Source organism: Euleptes europaea, chromosome 15 (assembly GCF_029931775.1).
Source record: "Euleptes europaea isolate rEulEur1 chromosome 15, rEulEur1.hap1, whole genome shotgun sequence".
NCBI lineage: Eukaryota > Metazoa > Chordata > Lepidosauria > Squamata > Sphaerodactylidae > Euleptes > Euleptes europaea.
In genome coordinates this window covers 54,491,460-54,509,691 of record NC_079326.1, presented here as the reverse complement: position 1 = coordinate 54,509,691, position 18,232 = coordinate 54,491,460, and the positions used below count along the sequence as shown (strand labels likewise).

At 44.4% G+C, this 18,232-nt stretch overlaps 1 protein-coding gene across 1 annotated transcript; it reads left to right on the top strand.

Moving 5' to 3' along the window:
• Positions 1 to 1,510: 1,510 nt before the first annotated feature.
• Positions 1,511 to 10,999, top strand: MSTN (myostatin). Its single transcript, XM_056861643.1, has 3 exons — positions 1,511 to 1,883; positions 7,225 to 7,598; positions 10,001 to 10,999. The coding sequence occupies exons 1-3, from the start codon at positions 1,511 to 1,513 to the stop codon at positions 10,379 to 10,381; spliced, it is 1,128 nt and encodes a 375-aa protein (XP_056717621.1). The 3' UTR covers positions 10,382 to 10,999.
• The last annotated feature ends 7,233 nt before the right edge of the window (positions 11,000 to 18,232 follow it).

The following is an 18,232-nucleotide window of genomic DNA, read 5'->3' as shown; positions in this document are numbered from 1 at the left end:
ATCAAACCGGCTTACAAGCGCCTTCCCTTCCCCTCCCCACAACAGACACCCTGTGAGGTAGGTGGGGCTGAAAGAGTGTGACTACATGCCCAGCAGATGCTCTACCACTGAGCCACCGCCCATCTCCATGGCTCTCCAGGGTCTCAGGCAGGGGTCTTTTCCATCACCTACTCTCCTAGTCCCTTTAACTAGAGATGCTGGGGATTGAACCTGGGAGCTTCTGCATGCCAAGCAGGGGCTCTACCACTGAGCCACAGCCCTCCTTCAGAAAAAGAAGAGTTGGTTTCTATTTGCCGACTTTCTCCACCACTTAAGGGAGAATCAAACTGGCTTACAAGCGCCTTCCCCTCCCCACAACAGACACCCTGTGAGGTAGGTGGGGCTGAGAGAGTTCAGAGAGAACTGTGACTGGCCCAAGGTCACCCAGCTGGCTTCATGTGTAGGAGTGGGGAAACAAATCCAGTTCACCAGATTAGCCTCCGCCGCTCATATGGAGGAGTGGGGAATCGAACCTGGTTCTCTAGATCCGAGTCCGCCGCTCCAAACCACCACTCTTAACCACTGCACCACACTGGCTCTCTGCTTGAAACCTGTTCGGCTATCCACCCCCAGCAAATCGATTGTACAATAAAAGGGTGGGGTGAGGTGGTGGAAGGCCAGGATTGATCTCACCTGTGGGCTGTCCTCAGTTATAGGCCTGGTGGAATAGCTCTGTCTTACAGGCCCTGCGGAAAACAGATGATATAGAAAATACAGAATGCGAACAGAGCAATACAAAATAATAGCATTAAAATATTGAATAATAATCTGAGTTTGCTGCCATATAAGCTTTTAACCTCACATGTCAGAATTATTTTCATACATTCATATACTCTACCTTTGCATAACTTAACACCACTCTCTACATGTTTTTAAATATTTCTATAAAGGTGATACCTTAGATATTCTGTCTTTCTGGAAGAATTTGTATTTATGACGGAGGCAGTCTTTTAAAAGTCTGCTTGTTTTTGAAACGGAATCGTATCGAGTGGCCTTTTAAATACAGGAGGGACACATGGATTGATTCATAATAAAAGAAACAGCTGATTCACATTTAAGAATGGTAACACTATCTTTCGATACTGCTGGCTGTACTTCTTGGAAATATCCTTTCAGCATGTGAGTAGATATCCTCTGTGGAACAGGCAGAAAATCAACTCACCCTTGGCAGCAACAAAATGCGGTCCAGCAACTTATGACAGGCATGGCTTTAACATCTGACAGCTAGATTCATTTTTGGTTTAACAGCCAATCGTTGGTTTTGACGACACCCATCTAATGTAGGTTGGAATATAAAAAGCCCCCTTGGAATATACAAGATTCAACCCCGAGTGGTGAGTTGTCTCAGATTGCATTTGGCCTCCCGAGATTCGCCGTGCACTGAAAGGTTACCAAAAAGAAAGAAAGAACTAAACAACCGTAGAAAGTCAAAAGAGACGGGAAGGAAAAGAACGGCTCCGAATGTAAGGCCATGTTGAAGCTCAAAATGTATCTTTATATTTACCTCTTCGCGTTGATCATACCTGGCCCAGCGGACCTTAACGAAAGCAACCAGGCCAACGAGGACATGGAGAAAGAGGGACTGTGCAACGCGTGCACCTGGAGGCAAAGTACGAAATCGTCCAGAATAGAAGCGATAAAGATCCAGATCCTCAGCAAACTGCGCCTGGAGCAAGCGCCCAACATCAGCCGGGATGCTATAAGGCAACTTCTCCCCAAAGCCCCTCCGCTCCAAGAGCTGATAGATCAATACGACGTCCAGCGAGACGACAGCAGTGACGGATCATTGGAAGACGACGACTATCACGCTACAACTGAAACGATTATTACAATGCCCACGGAATGTAAGTACTTTTTAATCGGTTTCTCGCGTACTTCTTGGCTGACTCTGTGTTCAATTCTCTTGCGACGGACTGCTGGTTAATGCAGGCAACAGGACGGGAGAAAAGCATTTCCCACCCCCGCACCCAAGAGTTTGATTTGTGACACATCAACTTTCTTTCCCTCCCGGTAGTATGCTTTTCCTTTATGTACAAAGTCATCGGCGAAAAGCACACCCCGTTGGCTTATCTCGTTGATTGCTGAAGATGCGTTCACAAGTTACAAAACGAATTAATCTCGGCATTCCCGTTATTTCTTATAGCATGTGTAGACTGGCAAATCAGCAGAAAAGACATTGCTTAGTTGCCAGTTTATATTAGCAAACTTTCTCAGAACATCAGGGGCAGCTGAAAACTTTTTTAAAAACTCAAAGAGCAAAACCCCTACTTAACTGGCAATATAATCCCATTAACATAAACACACCACCCTCACTCTTCTGTGGGTATATATACCTGTACATATCTCTATCTCTCTCTATATATATATCCACATACTTATATGCACTGCCTTCCACTTCCTCATAATTGTTTGCTTTGCTTTTCAGACATTTTCCCCAAATCTGCTGGTATCATTTTTAAAGATTCTGCTTCCACCTTTACTATGTTGTCCCAGCCAACTAGGGAACCTATAGTAAACATGGAAACAGCATGAAGCCACATAAGCAATGGGCTATGTTATGTGGTAACAGCACTGAGGGTTAAGCACACCTCCACTACTCTCAAACTGAAGATCTTCTCCAGCTTTGGTTGTGCCTGATTGCACGGCGCATTTGGATACATGGGTGCATGGGTGAAATGCACATTCAAGCATGCATGTCATGTGCGGCTAGAGAAGCGCTGCCCTTTGACACCTCTTCCGAAGTTTATCTGGGCTGACGCTTCCTATTTTGCCACACTGCGCCGTGGTGGTTCCCTGTCACCACAGAATGGCAAAACCGGGAACTTGTTGCGTTGCCAAGGAAGGCGGCAGCAGCCGATAGTTTCGCACCCTTCTGAGCGCTGAACACCATGAGTGTTTTTGCAGGGATGCAAAAAGGTTTATGATTCTTGGGCCCTGATTTGGCTCCCCGGTAATATACACGGGCTTTCTCCCGATCTCCTAAATAACGAATGCAACCTGTCTCTTTTAAATGAACACTTTATAAAACCATCCTGCCAATTACTTAGTCAATGCCAACAATGAAATATTCCCTGCGTTATAATGTGCGTAACTCTACCGACTCTATTAGCTGCGTTAAGAAGGAATGAAGGTATCTACTGAATGAGCAGATTCTTGGTTATCTTCTCGCTGGTCAGCATCTGCTATAGCTCCTATCAAGTGTCTTTTACACAGCTTATATTATAGTATCTTATGTTCTTCATTAGCTGAAGTATTTGGCGATGGCAGCTGCTTTTGGAATAACACTTAAGGCAGTGATGAAATAACGTAAAAGGGAAATTTGTGCACACGTGACTCAGATTTCTTATTAGCAGCAGGGATATACAATACTCAGACTTAATTCGGTGTAATGCTCTCTGCTCTTTTACCTAATAATAAATACACATTCATACACGTAAGACTGACTAGTGCTATTTAGATTCCATGACATGGATATCTTTAAAGTTTCATTATAAGGAGTTTTAAAGGAAAGAATAATGACAGTTTATATTCTAAAAACCATCGCTTCGGGGGGGTGGGGGAAATTACATACCGCGTACAGAACAAATAAATACTCTGGGATCTCTTTTTCTTCTCCTTTATTTTACTCTTCATCAACAGTATGTTTTTAAAGTAAAAACGTCTAGGAAATTGTGTTGCCGCTTTAAAAGATTTGTGCTCCTATGCAATCCTAAATAGAGTTATGTCCTTATAAATCAATTGATTTCAATGGACTTAGAAGAATGTAACTGTGTTTAGACAGTATTGTAACAGTAGACAGTATTGTAACAGTAATGCTATGAAGTGTCTTGTAATGTATGTTGTGTGTGTGTCTGTGTGTTAAGTGCCGTCCAGTCGCCTCCGACTCATGGAGACCCTATGAATCAAAGTCCTCCAAAATGTCCTATCTTTGACAGCCTTGCTCAGGTCTTGCAAATTGAGGGCCGTGGCTTCCTTTATAGAGTCAACCCATCTCTTGTTGGGTCTTCCTCTTTTCCTGCTGCCCTCAACTTTTCCTAGCATGACCTTCTTTTCCAGTGACTCTTGTCTTCTCATAATGTGACCAAAATACGACAGCCTCAGTTTAGTCATTTTAGCTTCTAGGGTCAGTTCAGGCTTGATTTGATCTATAACCCACTGATTCGTTTTTTTTGCCAAATTAAAAAACAAACAAACCAGAAGTATTACAGTTGTTAAAACAACAACATTGTTCTTATTAGTATGTCACTATCGACAAAACATTTATTACCTGGAAAGCAAGGAAAGCAATTTGCAACGCCATCTAAAGCAGGGTTACCCCCCTCCCATTTAAGTCTTCAAGAGACTTACACTGTGGGTTTCTGTTCTTACAATAGGCTCACTTCCAATTATCTGTTAGTTTGAATCACAAAACATAAATTGAGGATTGGCGTTCGTGGTGTTCAGTTTATTTACAGTCATTTGACCAGCATTCATGGTGGTTTTATAAAGCAATTTTAGGAGTTTGGTGCTAGTGGAAAGATGTTAGAAGTCACCGTTGTTTTCATGTTGAGTACATTGTCTGGAGTGCCTGGTTTCCCAGAGGATTTCTGACTAGGGAAGAATATATTTCACATACTGACTTGTACAGCTGGTCAGCTATTCAAAACCCCCAAGATTCCCAGAGTGTATTCTTCTGCAACTTTCTCCTTACTGATGGTCCAGATATTTTACCCCCTTAATTTCATTGTGTGCTTTACAGCAGAAACCAATATAATAGTTCGGATACTATAAGCTACACTCATGAAAAAGTTAATTAAAACACTGAAATACAGGGGGGGGGGGAAACATAGCGCTTCAGTCATCAACACTTTTCACTTCCACTGCAGTTCTCAGATTACCGGAGTGATCCCGTTAGATTCCTGAGGATATCAACAGATATGTTGGTCTTTTGAGTGCTGCAGTCTAAAATGCCCTAAGACTTTAAAGCAAGTTTTTAAAATATATATATATATTTTAAATTTTAAAAAAATCTGTCTTGTATTCCACCTTCTCCTATTTTCCCGTTTGTTCTTGTCGATCCCTTTTGTTTATGGTTTCCATTTTTTAAACAGTAAGGTTTTGGATGGCACTGTTGCATTTCATTAATGCATATGGCCACATCTCTTGTACAGTAGGGTTGCCAACTAGGGTTGCCAATCTCCAGGTAGTAGCTGGAGAGCTCCTGCTATTACAACTGATCTCCAGCCGATAGAGATCAATTCGCCCGGAGAAAGGTTTCGCCCCAAAAACCTTCTGCTGGTGGCGAAGAGGGACTTAGCAACCCTATTGCCAACCTCCAGGTGGTGGCTGCTGATCTCCCGCTATCACAAAGGGAGGGGCTGTGGCTCAGTGGTAGAGCATCTGCTTGGCATGCAGAAGGTCCCAGGTTCAATCCCCGGAACCTCCAGTTAAAGGGACCAGGCAAGTAGGTGATGTGAAAGACCTCAACCTGAGACCCTGGAGAGCTGCTGCTGGTCTGAGTAGACATTCCTGACTTTGATGGGCCAAGGGTCTGATTCAGTATAAGGCAGCTTCATGTGTTCATGAGTACAACTGATCTCCAGGCAACAGAGATCAGTTCCCCTGGAGAAAATGACAGCTTTGGCAATTGGACTCTATGGCATTGAAGTCCCTCCCCTCCCCAAACCCCACCCTCCTCAGGCTCTGCCCCAAAAATCTCCCACCAGTGGCAAAGAGGAACTTGGCAACCCTACTAATTCCAGACCTGCAGGCCCCAAACATGGTCCTGCATGCATTAATCAGTGCCAAGATGAGAAGACTGGGTGCAGATTGATGCCTTTGGGACAATCCACGGATTTCTGCTTGTTCCTAATTACTGGATGTGCGTTTTCCTCCCTCTTATGCAGCAAGCGTCTACATGCCTGGTACGCACAAATTAGACTGGTCATATAGAGTCACATATCAAGAGCCAGGGAGTGGGGGGGGGAGTATAGTTATGATTAAAGACAGGTTGCTTATGGATTAAAAGTAGGGATGCCAGCCTCCAGGTGGAACCTGGAGATCCCCTGGAATTACAATTGATTTCCAGACTCCAGAGATCAGTTCCCCTGGAGAGAATGGATGCTTGGGAGGGTGGACTCCATGACGTTGTACCCCACTGAGCTCCCTGTCTTCCCCTGACTTCACCCCTGGATTTCTGGGAGTTCCCCAACCTGTAGCTCGCAACCCTACCCCCCCACCTCCTGCCAGTGGCCAAGGGGAACCTGGCAACCCTAATTAAAAGGGGGTAACACGTGACACGAAGAGCCCCGTGGCGCAGAGTGGTAAGCTGCAGCACTGCAGTCCAAGCTCTGCTCACGACCTGAGTTCGATCCCGACGGAAGTCGGTTTCAGGCAGCCGGCTCAAGGTTGACTCAGCCTTCCATCCTTCCGAGGTCGGTAAAAGGAGGACCCAGCTTGCTGGGGGTAAAGGGAAGATGACTGGGGAAGGCACTGGCAAACCACCCCATAAACAAAGTCTGCCTAGTAAACATCGGGATGTGACGTCACCCCATGGGTCAGGAATGACCCGGTGCTTGCACAGCGGACTGCCTTTTCCTTTAACAGGTGACGTGGAGTTACGAATATAACAGAAAGGCCTTTGAAATGTGGACATACATTATGGATGGTCCAATTAGATCAGGAAGAATGCCTTCATTGCCAATAATGTTGCTGATCAAATGGACAAATGCTGTTTTGTGTCACTGTAGCTGGTCCTCATAAAGGTGTTATGGGGACTGTGGTTTGCTGATAAAATGGCCTGTGAAGATGTTTCAAAAATGTCGTTCACGGTGAGAGCCAGCGTGGTGTAGCAGTTAAGAGCAGTGGACTCTGATCTGGAGAACCGGGTTTGATTCCCCAACTCTCCACATAACCGGCAGACTCTAATCTGGTGAACCAGGTTGGTCTCCCCACTCCTCCACATGAAGCCAGCTAGGTGACCTTGGGCTAGTCACGGCTCTCTTCGAGCTCTCTTGGCCCCACCTACCTCACAGGGTGTCTGTTGTGGCGGAAGGAAAAGGGAAGGTGATTGTAAGCCAGTTGGATTCTTCCTTAAGTGGTAGAGAAAGTCAGCATATAAAAACCAACCCTTCTTCTTCATGCTTTATTTTGAAGTGTCTCTTAGTGTTTGCCACTGAGTAATGTCTTCTTTCCATTCATTTGTAGCTGACTTTCCTATGCCAGTGGAAGGAAAACCCAGGTGTTGCTTTTTTAAATTTAGCTCTAAAATACAGTATAACAAAGTAGTGAAGGCCCAGTTATGGATATACTTAAGACAAGTCCAGAGGCCGACGACGGTATTTGTGCAGATCCTGAGGCTCATCCGACCGATGAAAGACGGGACAACCTCTACTGCAATTCGATCTTTAAAACTTGATATGAACCCGGGCACCGGCATTTGGCAGAGTATCGATGTGAAGAGTGTGTTGCAGAACTGGCTCAAACAACCTGAATCCAACTTGGGCATTGAAATCAAAGCGTTGGATGAAAAAGGGCGAGATCTGGCAGTAACTTATCCAGGACCAGGGGAAGAGGGCTTGGTAAGTTGTACGGGACAATCTACAAGAACTTTTCTGTCTATTGAGCGCTGGAAAAGGATGTTTTTCACATGGATAAAACAAGGATTTTTCTAAGGTTGCAGTAATATTTAATTGTAGTCTTTTGGCCTGCATTTTGAGGGACCTGTTTTATCTCTAGGGTTGCCAGCCTCCAGGCACTAGCTGGAGATCTCCTGCTATTACAACTGATCTCCAGCTGATAGAGATCAGATCACCTGGAGGAAATGGCTGCTTTGGCCATTGGACTCTATGGCATTGAAGTCCCTGCCCTCCCCAAACCCTGCCCTCCTCAGGCTCCGCCCCAAAAACCTCCCACCAGTGGCAAAGAAGGACCTGGCAACCCTAATTGAGCACTGGAAAAGGGACCTGCCCTCCTCAGGCTCTGCCCCAAAAACCTCCCGCCGGTGGCAAAGAGGGACCTGGCAACCCTATTTATCTTGAAGTTGAAAACGCGGGCAAAACACAGGGAAATGCAGGGGGAAAGTGAGGTGAACTCTGACAGTCAGAAATGGCATGCATAATCAAAACAAAGACCTGAAGGAGTTGGAGGGGTGACGGGGGGGGAAACAGCCATGCATAAAAGGCCATCAATAACCTTAATAGGGTGGATCTTACACTTATCCTACCACTCTACTGAACAAAGTTTATTTGTATATTTAGTAATTAAAGTATGCCCTCCCCCTCACAAACCACCATTCTTTTTGGCTCAGAGTTTCAACTAGGGTTGCCAGCTCCGGGTTGGGAAATACTGGGAGATATTGGGGGTGGAGCCTAAGGAGGGCGGGGTTTGGAGAGGGGAGGGACTTCAACGGGGTACAATGCCACAGAATCCACATTCCAAAGCCGTCACTTTCTCCAGGTGTTCAGCTGATTGGCTCCTTCTCAAAGCACACAAACTCAAGCGAGACACTTCGCATGTAGAAAAATGACTGAATACTCAAAACAAACAGGAATGTGGATCTTTAAACCCCAATTTGCCATTTCGTGTATTTCTTTGAATTGTGCTATTTTGTTATCTTGTTCCCTTCTGTACCAATAGGGTTACCAACCTCCAGGGGGTGGCTGGAGATGTCCCACTATTACAACCGATCTCCAGGCGACAGAGATCAGTTCACCTGAAGAAAATGGCCACTTTGGAAGGTGGACTCTATGGCATTATACCCCCTCACTTTTAAGAGTGGTTGTCACATGGCTGGGGGAAGGGTAGGGTTGCCAGCTCCAGGTTGGGAAATACCTGAAGATTTTGGGGGCAGAGCATGAGGAGAGCGTGGTTTGGAGAGGGGGGACTTCAATGCCATAGAGTCCAATTGCCAAAGCAACCATTTTCTTCAGGGGAACTGATTTCTTTCGCCTGGAATTCATTTGTAATAGCAGGAGTTCTCCAGCCACCACCTGAAGGTTGGTAACCCTAGGGAAGGGTGGGTGTTCAAGAAGCACCAAACGCGAAGTACACGGAGGTAGCTGCTGTTCTTTCCAAAATAATAGGATATTTAATAACTACCGTTTAAAGGTTCAGAATTACTTACACAGATTTACTTTAAAGGTTTTACTAGAGTCAAATTTTAACACACTGGGTTGAAACTTACACTCAGCTAAGTTCAGGGCCTTCTTCAAGTTCGAGGAACCACAGGAAAAGTTTCCTCCATCAGATGAATGGCTGCACTTAAATAAGCAGAATACTAAATTCCAATCCAATATTATGGGGGTTCATCATAGGGTTGACAACCTTCAGGTAGGTTCTGGAGATCTCTTGGAATGACAACTGGTCTCCAGATGACAGAAATCAGTTCCCCTGGAGAAAATGGCTACTTTGGAAAGAGGACTCTATGGCATTATATTAGGGTTGCCAGCCTCCAGATGGGGGTTGAAGATCTCCTTGGATTACAGTTGCTCTCCAGACAACAGAGATCTGTTCCCCTGGGTGAAAATGGCTACTTTGGAAGGTGGACTCTACGGCATTATATTAGGGTTGCCAACCTCCCAGTGGAGCCAAAGATCTCCTGGGATTCAGCTGATCTCCAGACAACAGAGATCTCTTCCCCATAAGAAAACGGCTGCTTTGGAGGGTGGACTGTATGGCACTATACCCTGCTGAGGTCCCTCCCCTCTCCAAACCATGCCCTCCCCAGGTTCCACCCACAAATCTTCAGGTATTTCCCAAGTAGGAATTGGCAACCCTACATTATATGCCGCTGAGGTCTCTTCCCAGCCTCCACCCCCAAAATCTCCAGGAATTTCCCAAAACAGAGTTGGCAACTTTAGTACATCATGATGATAGCCCTCAAAATGTTGATCAATGTGTTCAGAAAATATATGTAAGGTGTGTCAGATGCCGACTGGGTCTACCTTCATACATGCTGTTCCTTTCCCCCTTTTATTCATAGAATCCATTTCTAGAGGTCAGGATTACAGACACGCCGAAAAGAACTCGTAGAGATTTCGGCCTCGACTGTGACGAGCACTCGACAGAATCGCGATGTTGCCGCTACCCCCTGACTGTGGATTTCGAAGCTTTCGGATGGGATTGGATCATTGCTCCTAAAAGATACAAGGCGAACTACTGCTCCGGGGAATGCGAATTCGTATTTTTGCAGAAATATCCACACACCCACCTGGTCCACCAAGCGAATCCGAGAGGCTCGGCCGGACCTTGCTGCACACCGACTAAGATGTCCCCCATTAATATGCTTTACTTCAATGGAAAAGAACAGATCATATACGGAAAGATACCAGCCATGGTAGTAGACCGTTGCGGGTGCTCATGAGATCTTCAATAGGCTTGCTGCTTCATAAAATGTGGAATCTACCAAAATTACCCTTCAGCAATTTTTATTTGAGACTGTGAATTTTGTACTCTAGGCCTACCTCTAACAGGCTATACAAAAGGCTATTAGAAAATTTCCTCCAAGACAAGCTACAGTATGTGAACTGCAAGACATTTGTGTACGTGAGAGCTGGTTTCAGCCAGTGAAAAAGATAAGCTACAATCAATCGCACAGGATTTCACAATGAATTTCTTATTCTGGAAAGGGATTATGTTTTCATTTTATGCAACCACGTAGTCATACACAGTTTCAACAGATAGAAATAGAGAAAAGCAACTCCGTGTATTCCAGAGAATGAAAAGGAGCAAGCGATAAAATGTAGTCTAAACAGGTTTAGTTTACTGTTGTATTTGCGTTAGAGGATATATTGGTAACGTATCAGGTGCCGCCACATTATCCTCAGACACTTGAACTGAGTTTAGATGATTAAAAACTGATAAGATGAAATTCCACAAAACGTTGACAAATCCACAAATCCGCACAGGTACATTGTATGCCTATTATTTCCATTCCTTTTATAATTAGTGCATTCATTACTTACTGCCAATGGTGCTATCACAGTACACCACCACTTACAGTCCGATCCCAAGATTTGCCGCGAAGGTGCATAACAGAAAAGTCACGACACCGTCACAAAATCTGATACTGCTGCAGAAATGCAGGCTGTAAGGTGAAACACGCGAGCGTGTGGCACAACCATGAATCCCAGTCTTCTCGAGAACAATTTCACCACTTATTCACATGGAATGGAGCCTTTAATGGGTTTTTTTTTTTTTTAGTCGAATAGACGTCCCCATTACGAAGTTACAGAGAAGGCAAAAAACAGCTCATTATGGGTTAATTCTAACAGTCTATGCTTGCAACATTACAGTTTGCACTATGAAAAGCCAATGGGAATAAAAAAAATCATAAATACGAGAATGGTAAAATGCCAATACATTGTTTGTGTAATATATATATACAATATTATATTGTAAATAAGCATTTTTTTTTTTGTATTTACTGTGACTATGCTATGAGAATACAGGTTCCATTGCAGAAAAGTACACCTCTGCCAGTATTTTGTTTCTGCACTACAAATTTTCCATAAATTAATAACTGGTCAATATACTGTAATAGCACAAACCCTAATATTTTCATTCACTGTATTTTTCTTTAGAGTTCAAATATTGCAAAAAAATATTTTATTACCTTTATTTTATAAGTATGTAATAAACTTTGATTTTTTTCACACATTACTGTATATTTTGCTCTGCATAATCAGTAATTTTAAATCAAAAACAAAGTTTAGAAATCTACCTATTTCCTGCGACGGAACATTATATTCAAATGTGAAAGTCGATTGAAAATACAGCTACTGTTAAATAACCACTATAATTTCTGTTAAAATATTGTTCCTTTTTTTTGTATATCAAAGTTCTATTTGTTGTATTCTGGATTTCAACTTATCATTTTATTTGTGTGAAATTACAACAAAATATTAGTCTGTTGGTTGTCTTTCCATTCCATTCATGCTTACATGTCTGTGAATAACTAAAAGTTATTTTCAGTAACAGAGCCAGCGTGGTGTAGTGGTTAAGAGCGGTGGAGATGTCAGGCGGTCCCATATGTGTGAACATGTCTCAGTTGTCAAGACATCCTCCAGCCCAATTTTCTTCTTTCCTTAATCTGGATAAATTTAGTTGCCCCCTCCCACTTTTGCTGTCATGTCCCATCTGACATATGGCAAGCCCTGCTGGGGTTTTCAAGGCAATAGATGTTCAGAGGTGGTTTGCCATTGCCTGCCTCTGCATCACATCCTTGGTATTCCTTGGAGGTCTCCCATCCAAATTCTTGCCAGGGTCAACCCTGCTTAGCTTCTGTGATAGAGAGCCAGCATGGTGTGGTGGTTAAGAGCGGTGGACTCTAATCTGGAGAACCGGGTTTGATTCCCCACTCCTACATATGAAGCCAACTGGGTGACCTTGGGCTACTCACAGTTCTCTCCGAACTCTCTCAGCCCCATCTACCTCACAAGGTGCCTGTTGTGGGGAGAGGAAGGGAAGGTGATTGTAAGCTGGTTTGATTCTCCTTAAAAAGGGTAGAGAAAATGGGCATATAAAAACCAACTCTTCTTCTTCTTCTTCTTCTCCTCCTCCTCCTCCTCCTTCTATTTCAGTGGGACCTTTCTGGTCATACTTCAGTGATATTATGCTCATTTATGGCCCGCTGTCAGCCCATGTGAAGAGCTTGTACACACATACGATGCTGCTGCCAATTTCCCATTCCAACACCAGCTAATCTCCTGACCTTGTGGGAGCGGAGCAGCTGTTTGGTGAGCATAGCGCTCTGAAGGAAGGTGCGGAGACTAGAAAGGGCTCTGGGCACCTGGGGAAGACACCTGTGGTCCTTAGGATGCCAGTGATAAACAGTAATGCGGACTGTATGTTGAATTATGCAGTGCTCTGCCAAATGGAATATGCATGTACATAAAGCATATTTTGACACCATATTGGCTGTCAATTAAATGGTAGTAAGGTGGCTCCTTGAATGTAATATAGAAGGTGTGCTTGAGATCTTGTTGGGTTGCGAGCTCTGGGTTGGGATATACCTGGAGAGTTTGGGAGTGGAGCCTAAGGAGGGCGGGGTTTGAGCAAGAGAGGGGCTTCAAAGGGGTATAATGCCATAGAGTCCACCTTCCAAAGCTGCCATTTTCTCCAGGTGAACTGATCTCTGTCACGGGGAGATCGGTTCTAATAGTGGGAGATCTCCAGCCGCCACCTGGAGGTTGGCAACCCTAAGAACTTATGATGAACCTCTTCTCCCTGCACCGGTAAATTCTCAGAGTTTGGGAAGGGGCAGTACTTGGGGAAGGTGGCGTTGCAAGAGGATGTGATTTCACTTCTGCGTGATCGAGGGGAAATTCCTAGAGCGTTACCACTGGGCAAATTGCAAGCCCGCTCTTCAACCACGATGCTGCATATTGTGTTTTACGAATATGCAGGTTAGCAACGAATAACTCTGAAAACCAAGAACAACATTCTGATGGATTCACTAAATAATAGCTATTAGGTACTATAGTGGCTGGCATTTTCATAAGCAGTAAATGCATGCAGGATAATAAATAGAGCCTCGTTTTAAAACCCACCCCAACGTCACAGGTCTCTTCTAATGCGAAGTTTGTTCGATAATTGGCAAAGAAGTACTCCTAAATCATATGCATATCCTTTAGAGCAGGGGTTTCAAACTCAATTGTTACGAGGGCCGGACACAACATCAATGTCACTTGGTCGGGCCGGGCCATGCCTTGCCAGCCCGGATCGGGAATGGGTGGGGGGATGGCTGCCTTGAGGGCCGGATAAGAACTCTCAAGGGACCCCCAGGTGGGAGCCCACCAATCTACCCAGCTGCTGAAGAGCAGCAATAGCCCCCCAAAACCTCCTCAGGTTCTGCCCCCAAAACCTCCTGCCGGTGGTGAAGAGGGACCTGGCAACCCTACACATCACAAACAATCTATTTGCCATGCTTTCATTCTGGCCTTCTGCCAAGAGACGTAGGGTGGTGTACCTGGTTCCTGTCTCCTCCTTTTCATCTTCATAATAACCTTGTGAGGGAGTTCAGGTGAACACAGAGTGAATGACCCAAAATCACCCAGAGAGCTTCCACGCCAGAGGGATCTGAACCCAGGTCTCCCGGATCCCTAGTCCAACACGCAAATCCCTATACCACTCTGGCTATAAACTCTATGAAAGTATGTGATGAAAAACAATCCGCATTGGGGAAGTCAATAAAAATAGTCCCGCGTTGCTCGTCTTGGGGGAGAATGTTTTCCCTGGCTTCGCCCAAAAACCAGCCGAAGCCCTTACGGACTCTTCGGGGTCAGTTAAATCTAGTCCTCTGACGTGCTGAGATATATAGCCCAAAGCAACAACAGTGGGGGGAAGAAATTTGCTTGATCTTCATTACATAACTATTCGGTGAGATTCAAAACACAGAACTGCGTGCCAAACCATCTCAGTGACAGGGAAAGAACCGTATTACCGAGATGCTTGGAGGCAGTCAGAAGACGATTGCTGTGTCATGGTGCTTCCGTCACATGGAGTACGGCACGGCCCGGGTACTGGGCCGTAGACAAAATGCCACGCGTTCCTTTACCGCCGCCGACACGTGCCACGAAACGCTGCAACCTTATCTCCTATTTGAGAGAGCAATTTCCATTCAGATGCACTTGCTCCCATCCAGTATGGTAAGAACGACGCGCTGGTTCCTGATACAGGTCGAGACATCCAGACATCCGATATCAGGCCTGATCCGAAAACGAGACCTTTTGAGACGGTATGCAGGCGTTACTCACAGGCCCTCAGAAGCGCCATTGATGGTTCAATGTACACAAAAGTATTAAAAAATATTGTTTAAAATTACATTTTTATGTGCTTTGGATCACAGGCAGGACAATGCTGCTGCAGTTGTCTTGTTTGTGGGCTTCCTAGAGGCACCTGGTTACAGTGGCAGACTGGGTCTAAAAAATATTGGTTGCCAGGAGAAAAAGGGGGCCCATCCACAACTATAAGGCTATCATTTAATTTTTATAACAAATAAATAAAATTTTCAAAAAATACATAAGTGGAAAAAAGGTACAATTAAAATTTTAGTTGCATACAGGAATCGTATCGGAACTTCTATTATATTTTCAAGCTACTAAAAGGTCATTAATATTTTAAACATATTGTCTAATGTTTAAGGGGGCCCACTTGCCATCGGGCAAGCTGACACCCTGGCCAGTCATGATGCATCCCTATCCTCTCCAGGATCAGAGGAGCGGGCCTATTCTATGAGGTGCTATGGAATACAGGCAGGATAATGCTGCTGCAGTTGTCTTGTTTGGGGGCTTCCTAGAGGTTGGCCACTGTGTGAACAGACTGCTGGACTTGATGGGCCTTGGTCTGATCCAGCAGGGCTTTCATTATGTCCTTATGGAGGATGGGGCTATCCATGCCTTCTAGTAAAAATGGATACTAGCCATAATGCATACCTGTCCTCTCCAGGATCAGAGGAGCATGCCTATTATATTAGGTGCTGTGGGACACAGGCAGGACAATGCTGCTGCTGCTGTCTTGTTTGCGGACTTCCTAGAGGCACCTGGTTGGCCACTGTGTGAACAGACTGCTGAACTTGATGGGCCTTGGTCTGATCCAGCATGGCCTTTCTTATGTTCTTATGTACATTCAGGCTATGTGCATAAAGTATATAGAAATCAAATATAAAGCATAAATGCATTTTGTGTTTAGACTTGGGTCCCATCCCCAAGATATCTCATTATGCATATGCAAAAATTCCAAAATATTCCAAAATATGGAAAGATCCAAAATACGGACCACGTCTGGTCCCAAGCAGTCCGGATAAGGAATACTCAACCTGTACCCATTTTTCTGCCTCTGCCTTAGTCAAGAGACCTGGAAGCATCTTGCATATGGGCAGGTGCCTATTCACTCTCCAGTGGACGGCAGAAAAAAAAGATAACATCTGCCCTCCAAAGCAGCCCTTTTCTCCAGGGAAATAGATCTCGGTCATCTGGAGATCAATTGTAATAGCGAGAGGTGCCACCATCAAGACCACAAACAGGATGACTGCCACAGCATTCTCCCGCCCTTGTTCGCTGGTAACTGATACAAAAAGGCAAACTGCCTCTGTTACTGGAGTAGGGTTTCCAGATCCCTCTTTGCCTCCGACAGGAGGTTTTTGGGGCGGAGCCTGAGGAGGGTGGGGTTTGGGGAGGGGAGGGGCTTCAATGACATAGAGTCCAATTGCCAAAGTGGCCATTTTCTCCAGGTGAGCTGATCTCTATCGGCTGGAGCTCAGTTGTAATAGCAGGAGATCTCCAGCTACTACCTGGAGGTTGGCAACCTTATACTGGAGTGAGTAGCTACCCATCATGACTAGTAGCCCTCATGACTAGTAGCTATTGATAGCCCTGCCATCTATGAATTTGTCCACTCCCCTTCCAAGTTGCTGGTCATCACCACACCCTTCAGGGACTGTATGGCCTCAGAATCTACAGGAGGTATCTTTGAATGCTTCTCCACTTTCAAAATGGCCTGCATATAGCAAGTAAGCCAATAGCAAGAAGGTTATGCTAGAACTCTCATCCCTGATATGCTAGTTTTCCCTGGGCAGGAGCTTTTGTATGTATGAGGCTAGGCAAATTTCCACTTGTATTCTGCAGTAATAGTCATCAGAAGGATTTTTTCTGGGAACGGGTACATAACTGCAATAATAGTAAGTATAGTGTCTCAAATTGTTAACGTTCCTCCTTCCAATTTTAACTTCGCCTTCATCTAAATCTAATCCAGTTTTCCTGATTATATGTTCTGCATACAGATTGAAGAGATAGGGAGATAAAATACATCCTTGTCTGACACCTTTGCCAATTGGAAACCATTCCGTTTCTCCATATTCTGTTCTAACTGTGGCCTCTTGTCTAGAGTACAGGTTGGGCAACAAAACGATCAGATGTAGAGGCACACCCATTTCCTTTAAAACCAGCCATAGCTGGACTTTCTTACACAGATTATATTTATCCCCATGTTCCCTTGGCTAGTTTATCAGCAAACTATGCACGATGGTATCCAATATCTTAATAAAGTCTATACCTGGACTTTATGTGGAAAGGCTGGCTCTGACATAGCGATTTAGTTTATCGGATATGGTCCAGTTCTCTTGCACGTCTACAAGGCTCATGCTGGGATGTAGTCCTAGAGACTACTTTTGCTCCAGTGTCTTTTCTGATTTGAACCTAAAGTCAAATGGAAACTTTCTAAACTGTTTCCAGTCATCTTGGACTCCTGTTTCGTAGATGATTACGTCACATTTATAGGGTTGCCTGGTCCCTCATTGCCACTGGCGGGAGGTTTTTGGGGAGGAGCTTGAGGAGGGTGGGGTTTGGCGAAGAGATATGGCAGCTTTGGCAATTGGACTCTATGGCATTGAAGTCCCTCCCCTCCCCAAACCACGCCCTCCTCAGGCTCCGCCCCCAAAAACCTCCTGCCCATGGCAATGAGGGACCTGGCAACGTTATTGGTTACATAGCAAATAGGATTTTTAAAATAAACCAAAACATAGTCGTTAACAAAACGTACTATTTTAAATTTCAATTTTTTTGATGTTTTTAATATATTTTATTTTATGTGTTTTGTCTATGACATGCTGCCTCCAGCTCCGTAAGGAAGAAAGGCAGCTAATGAACGTTTTAAATAAATAAAATAAAAACAAATGCTGAAGAAGGAAGAATACCTAACAAAATAAAGGCAAAGACATTGGCAGGCGTGCATATTTCTTTTCCTTGAGAACAGATGTTTACACTAAAAGGAATATGCTCGGCCAGAAGGGTATATTTGTTTCCCAATTGTAAATATAGTTACATATTTCAAGGATATGTTTTCCTCCCAATGTGAGCACGTAACTACCATTAACACTAATTGGAGCGACACATGCACGCTGAAAGCAGATATACCCCTTTTCCTTTTATGTCACTGTCGAAAAGCATTAGAGTCCTGCCAGCTGCCTGCTGGATCAGGCTGCAATGTAATTGTGGGGCTAATGTTAGCAGAGCTATATCAAGGACTGATGTAGAAATAAGGCCATCGATGCAAACATTTTAAATAGAAAAAAGGTTTCATTGAGGGCTGGTGCGGGGAGAAGGGGCACAGTATTTTGTGCTATTCATTAACCACCCTCTTCAGGTTCTTATACTTTGGTGCATGTGAAATGATCCCCGCAGAACCTTTATTTATAACTTTGACCGATGTTATTTTG

Bases quoted from the DNA above. Each gene is read 5' to 3' on its own strand.
- MSTN (XM_056861643.1), top strand. From the start codon at position 1,511: ATGTTGAAGCTCAAAATGTATCTTTATATTTACCTCTTCGCGTTGATC. The intron at 1,884-7,224 runs GTAAGTACTTTT...ATTCATTTGTAG, and splicing joins TATTACAATGCCCACGGAAT to CTGACTTTCCTATGCCAGTG. The intron at 7,599-10,000 runs GTAAGTTGTACG...TTTTATTCATAG, and splicing joins GACCAGGGGAAGAGGGCTTG to AATCCATTTCTAGAGGTCAG.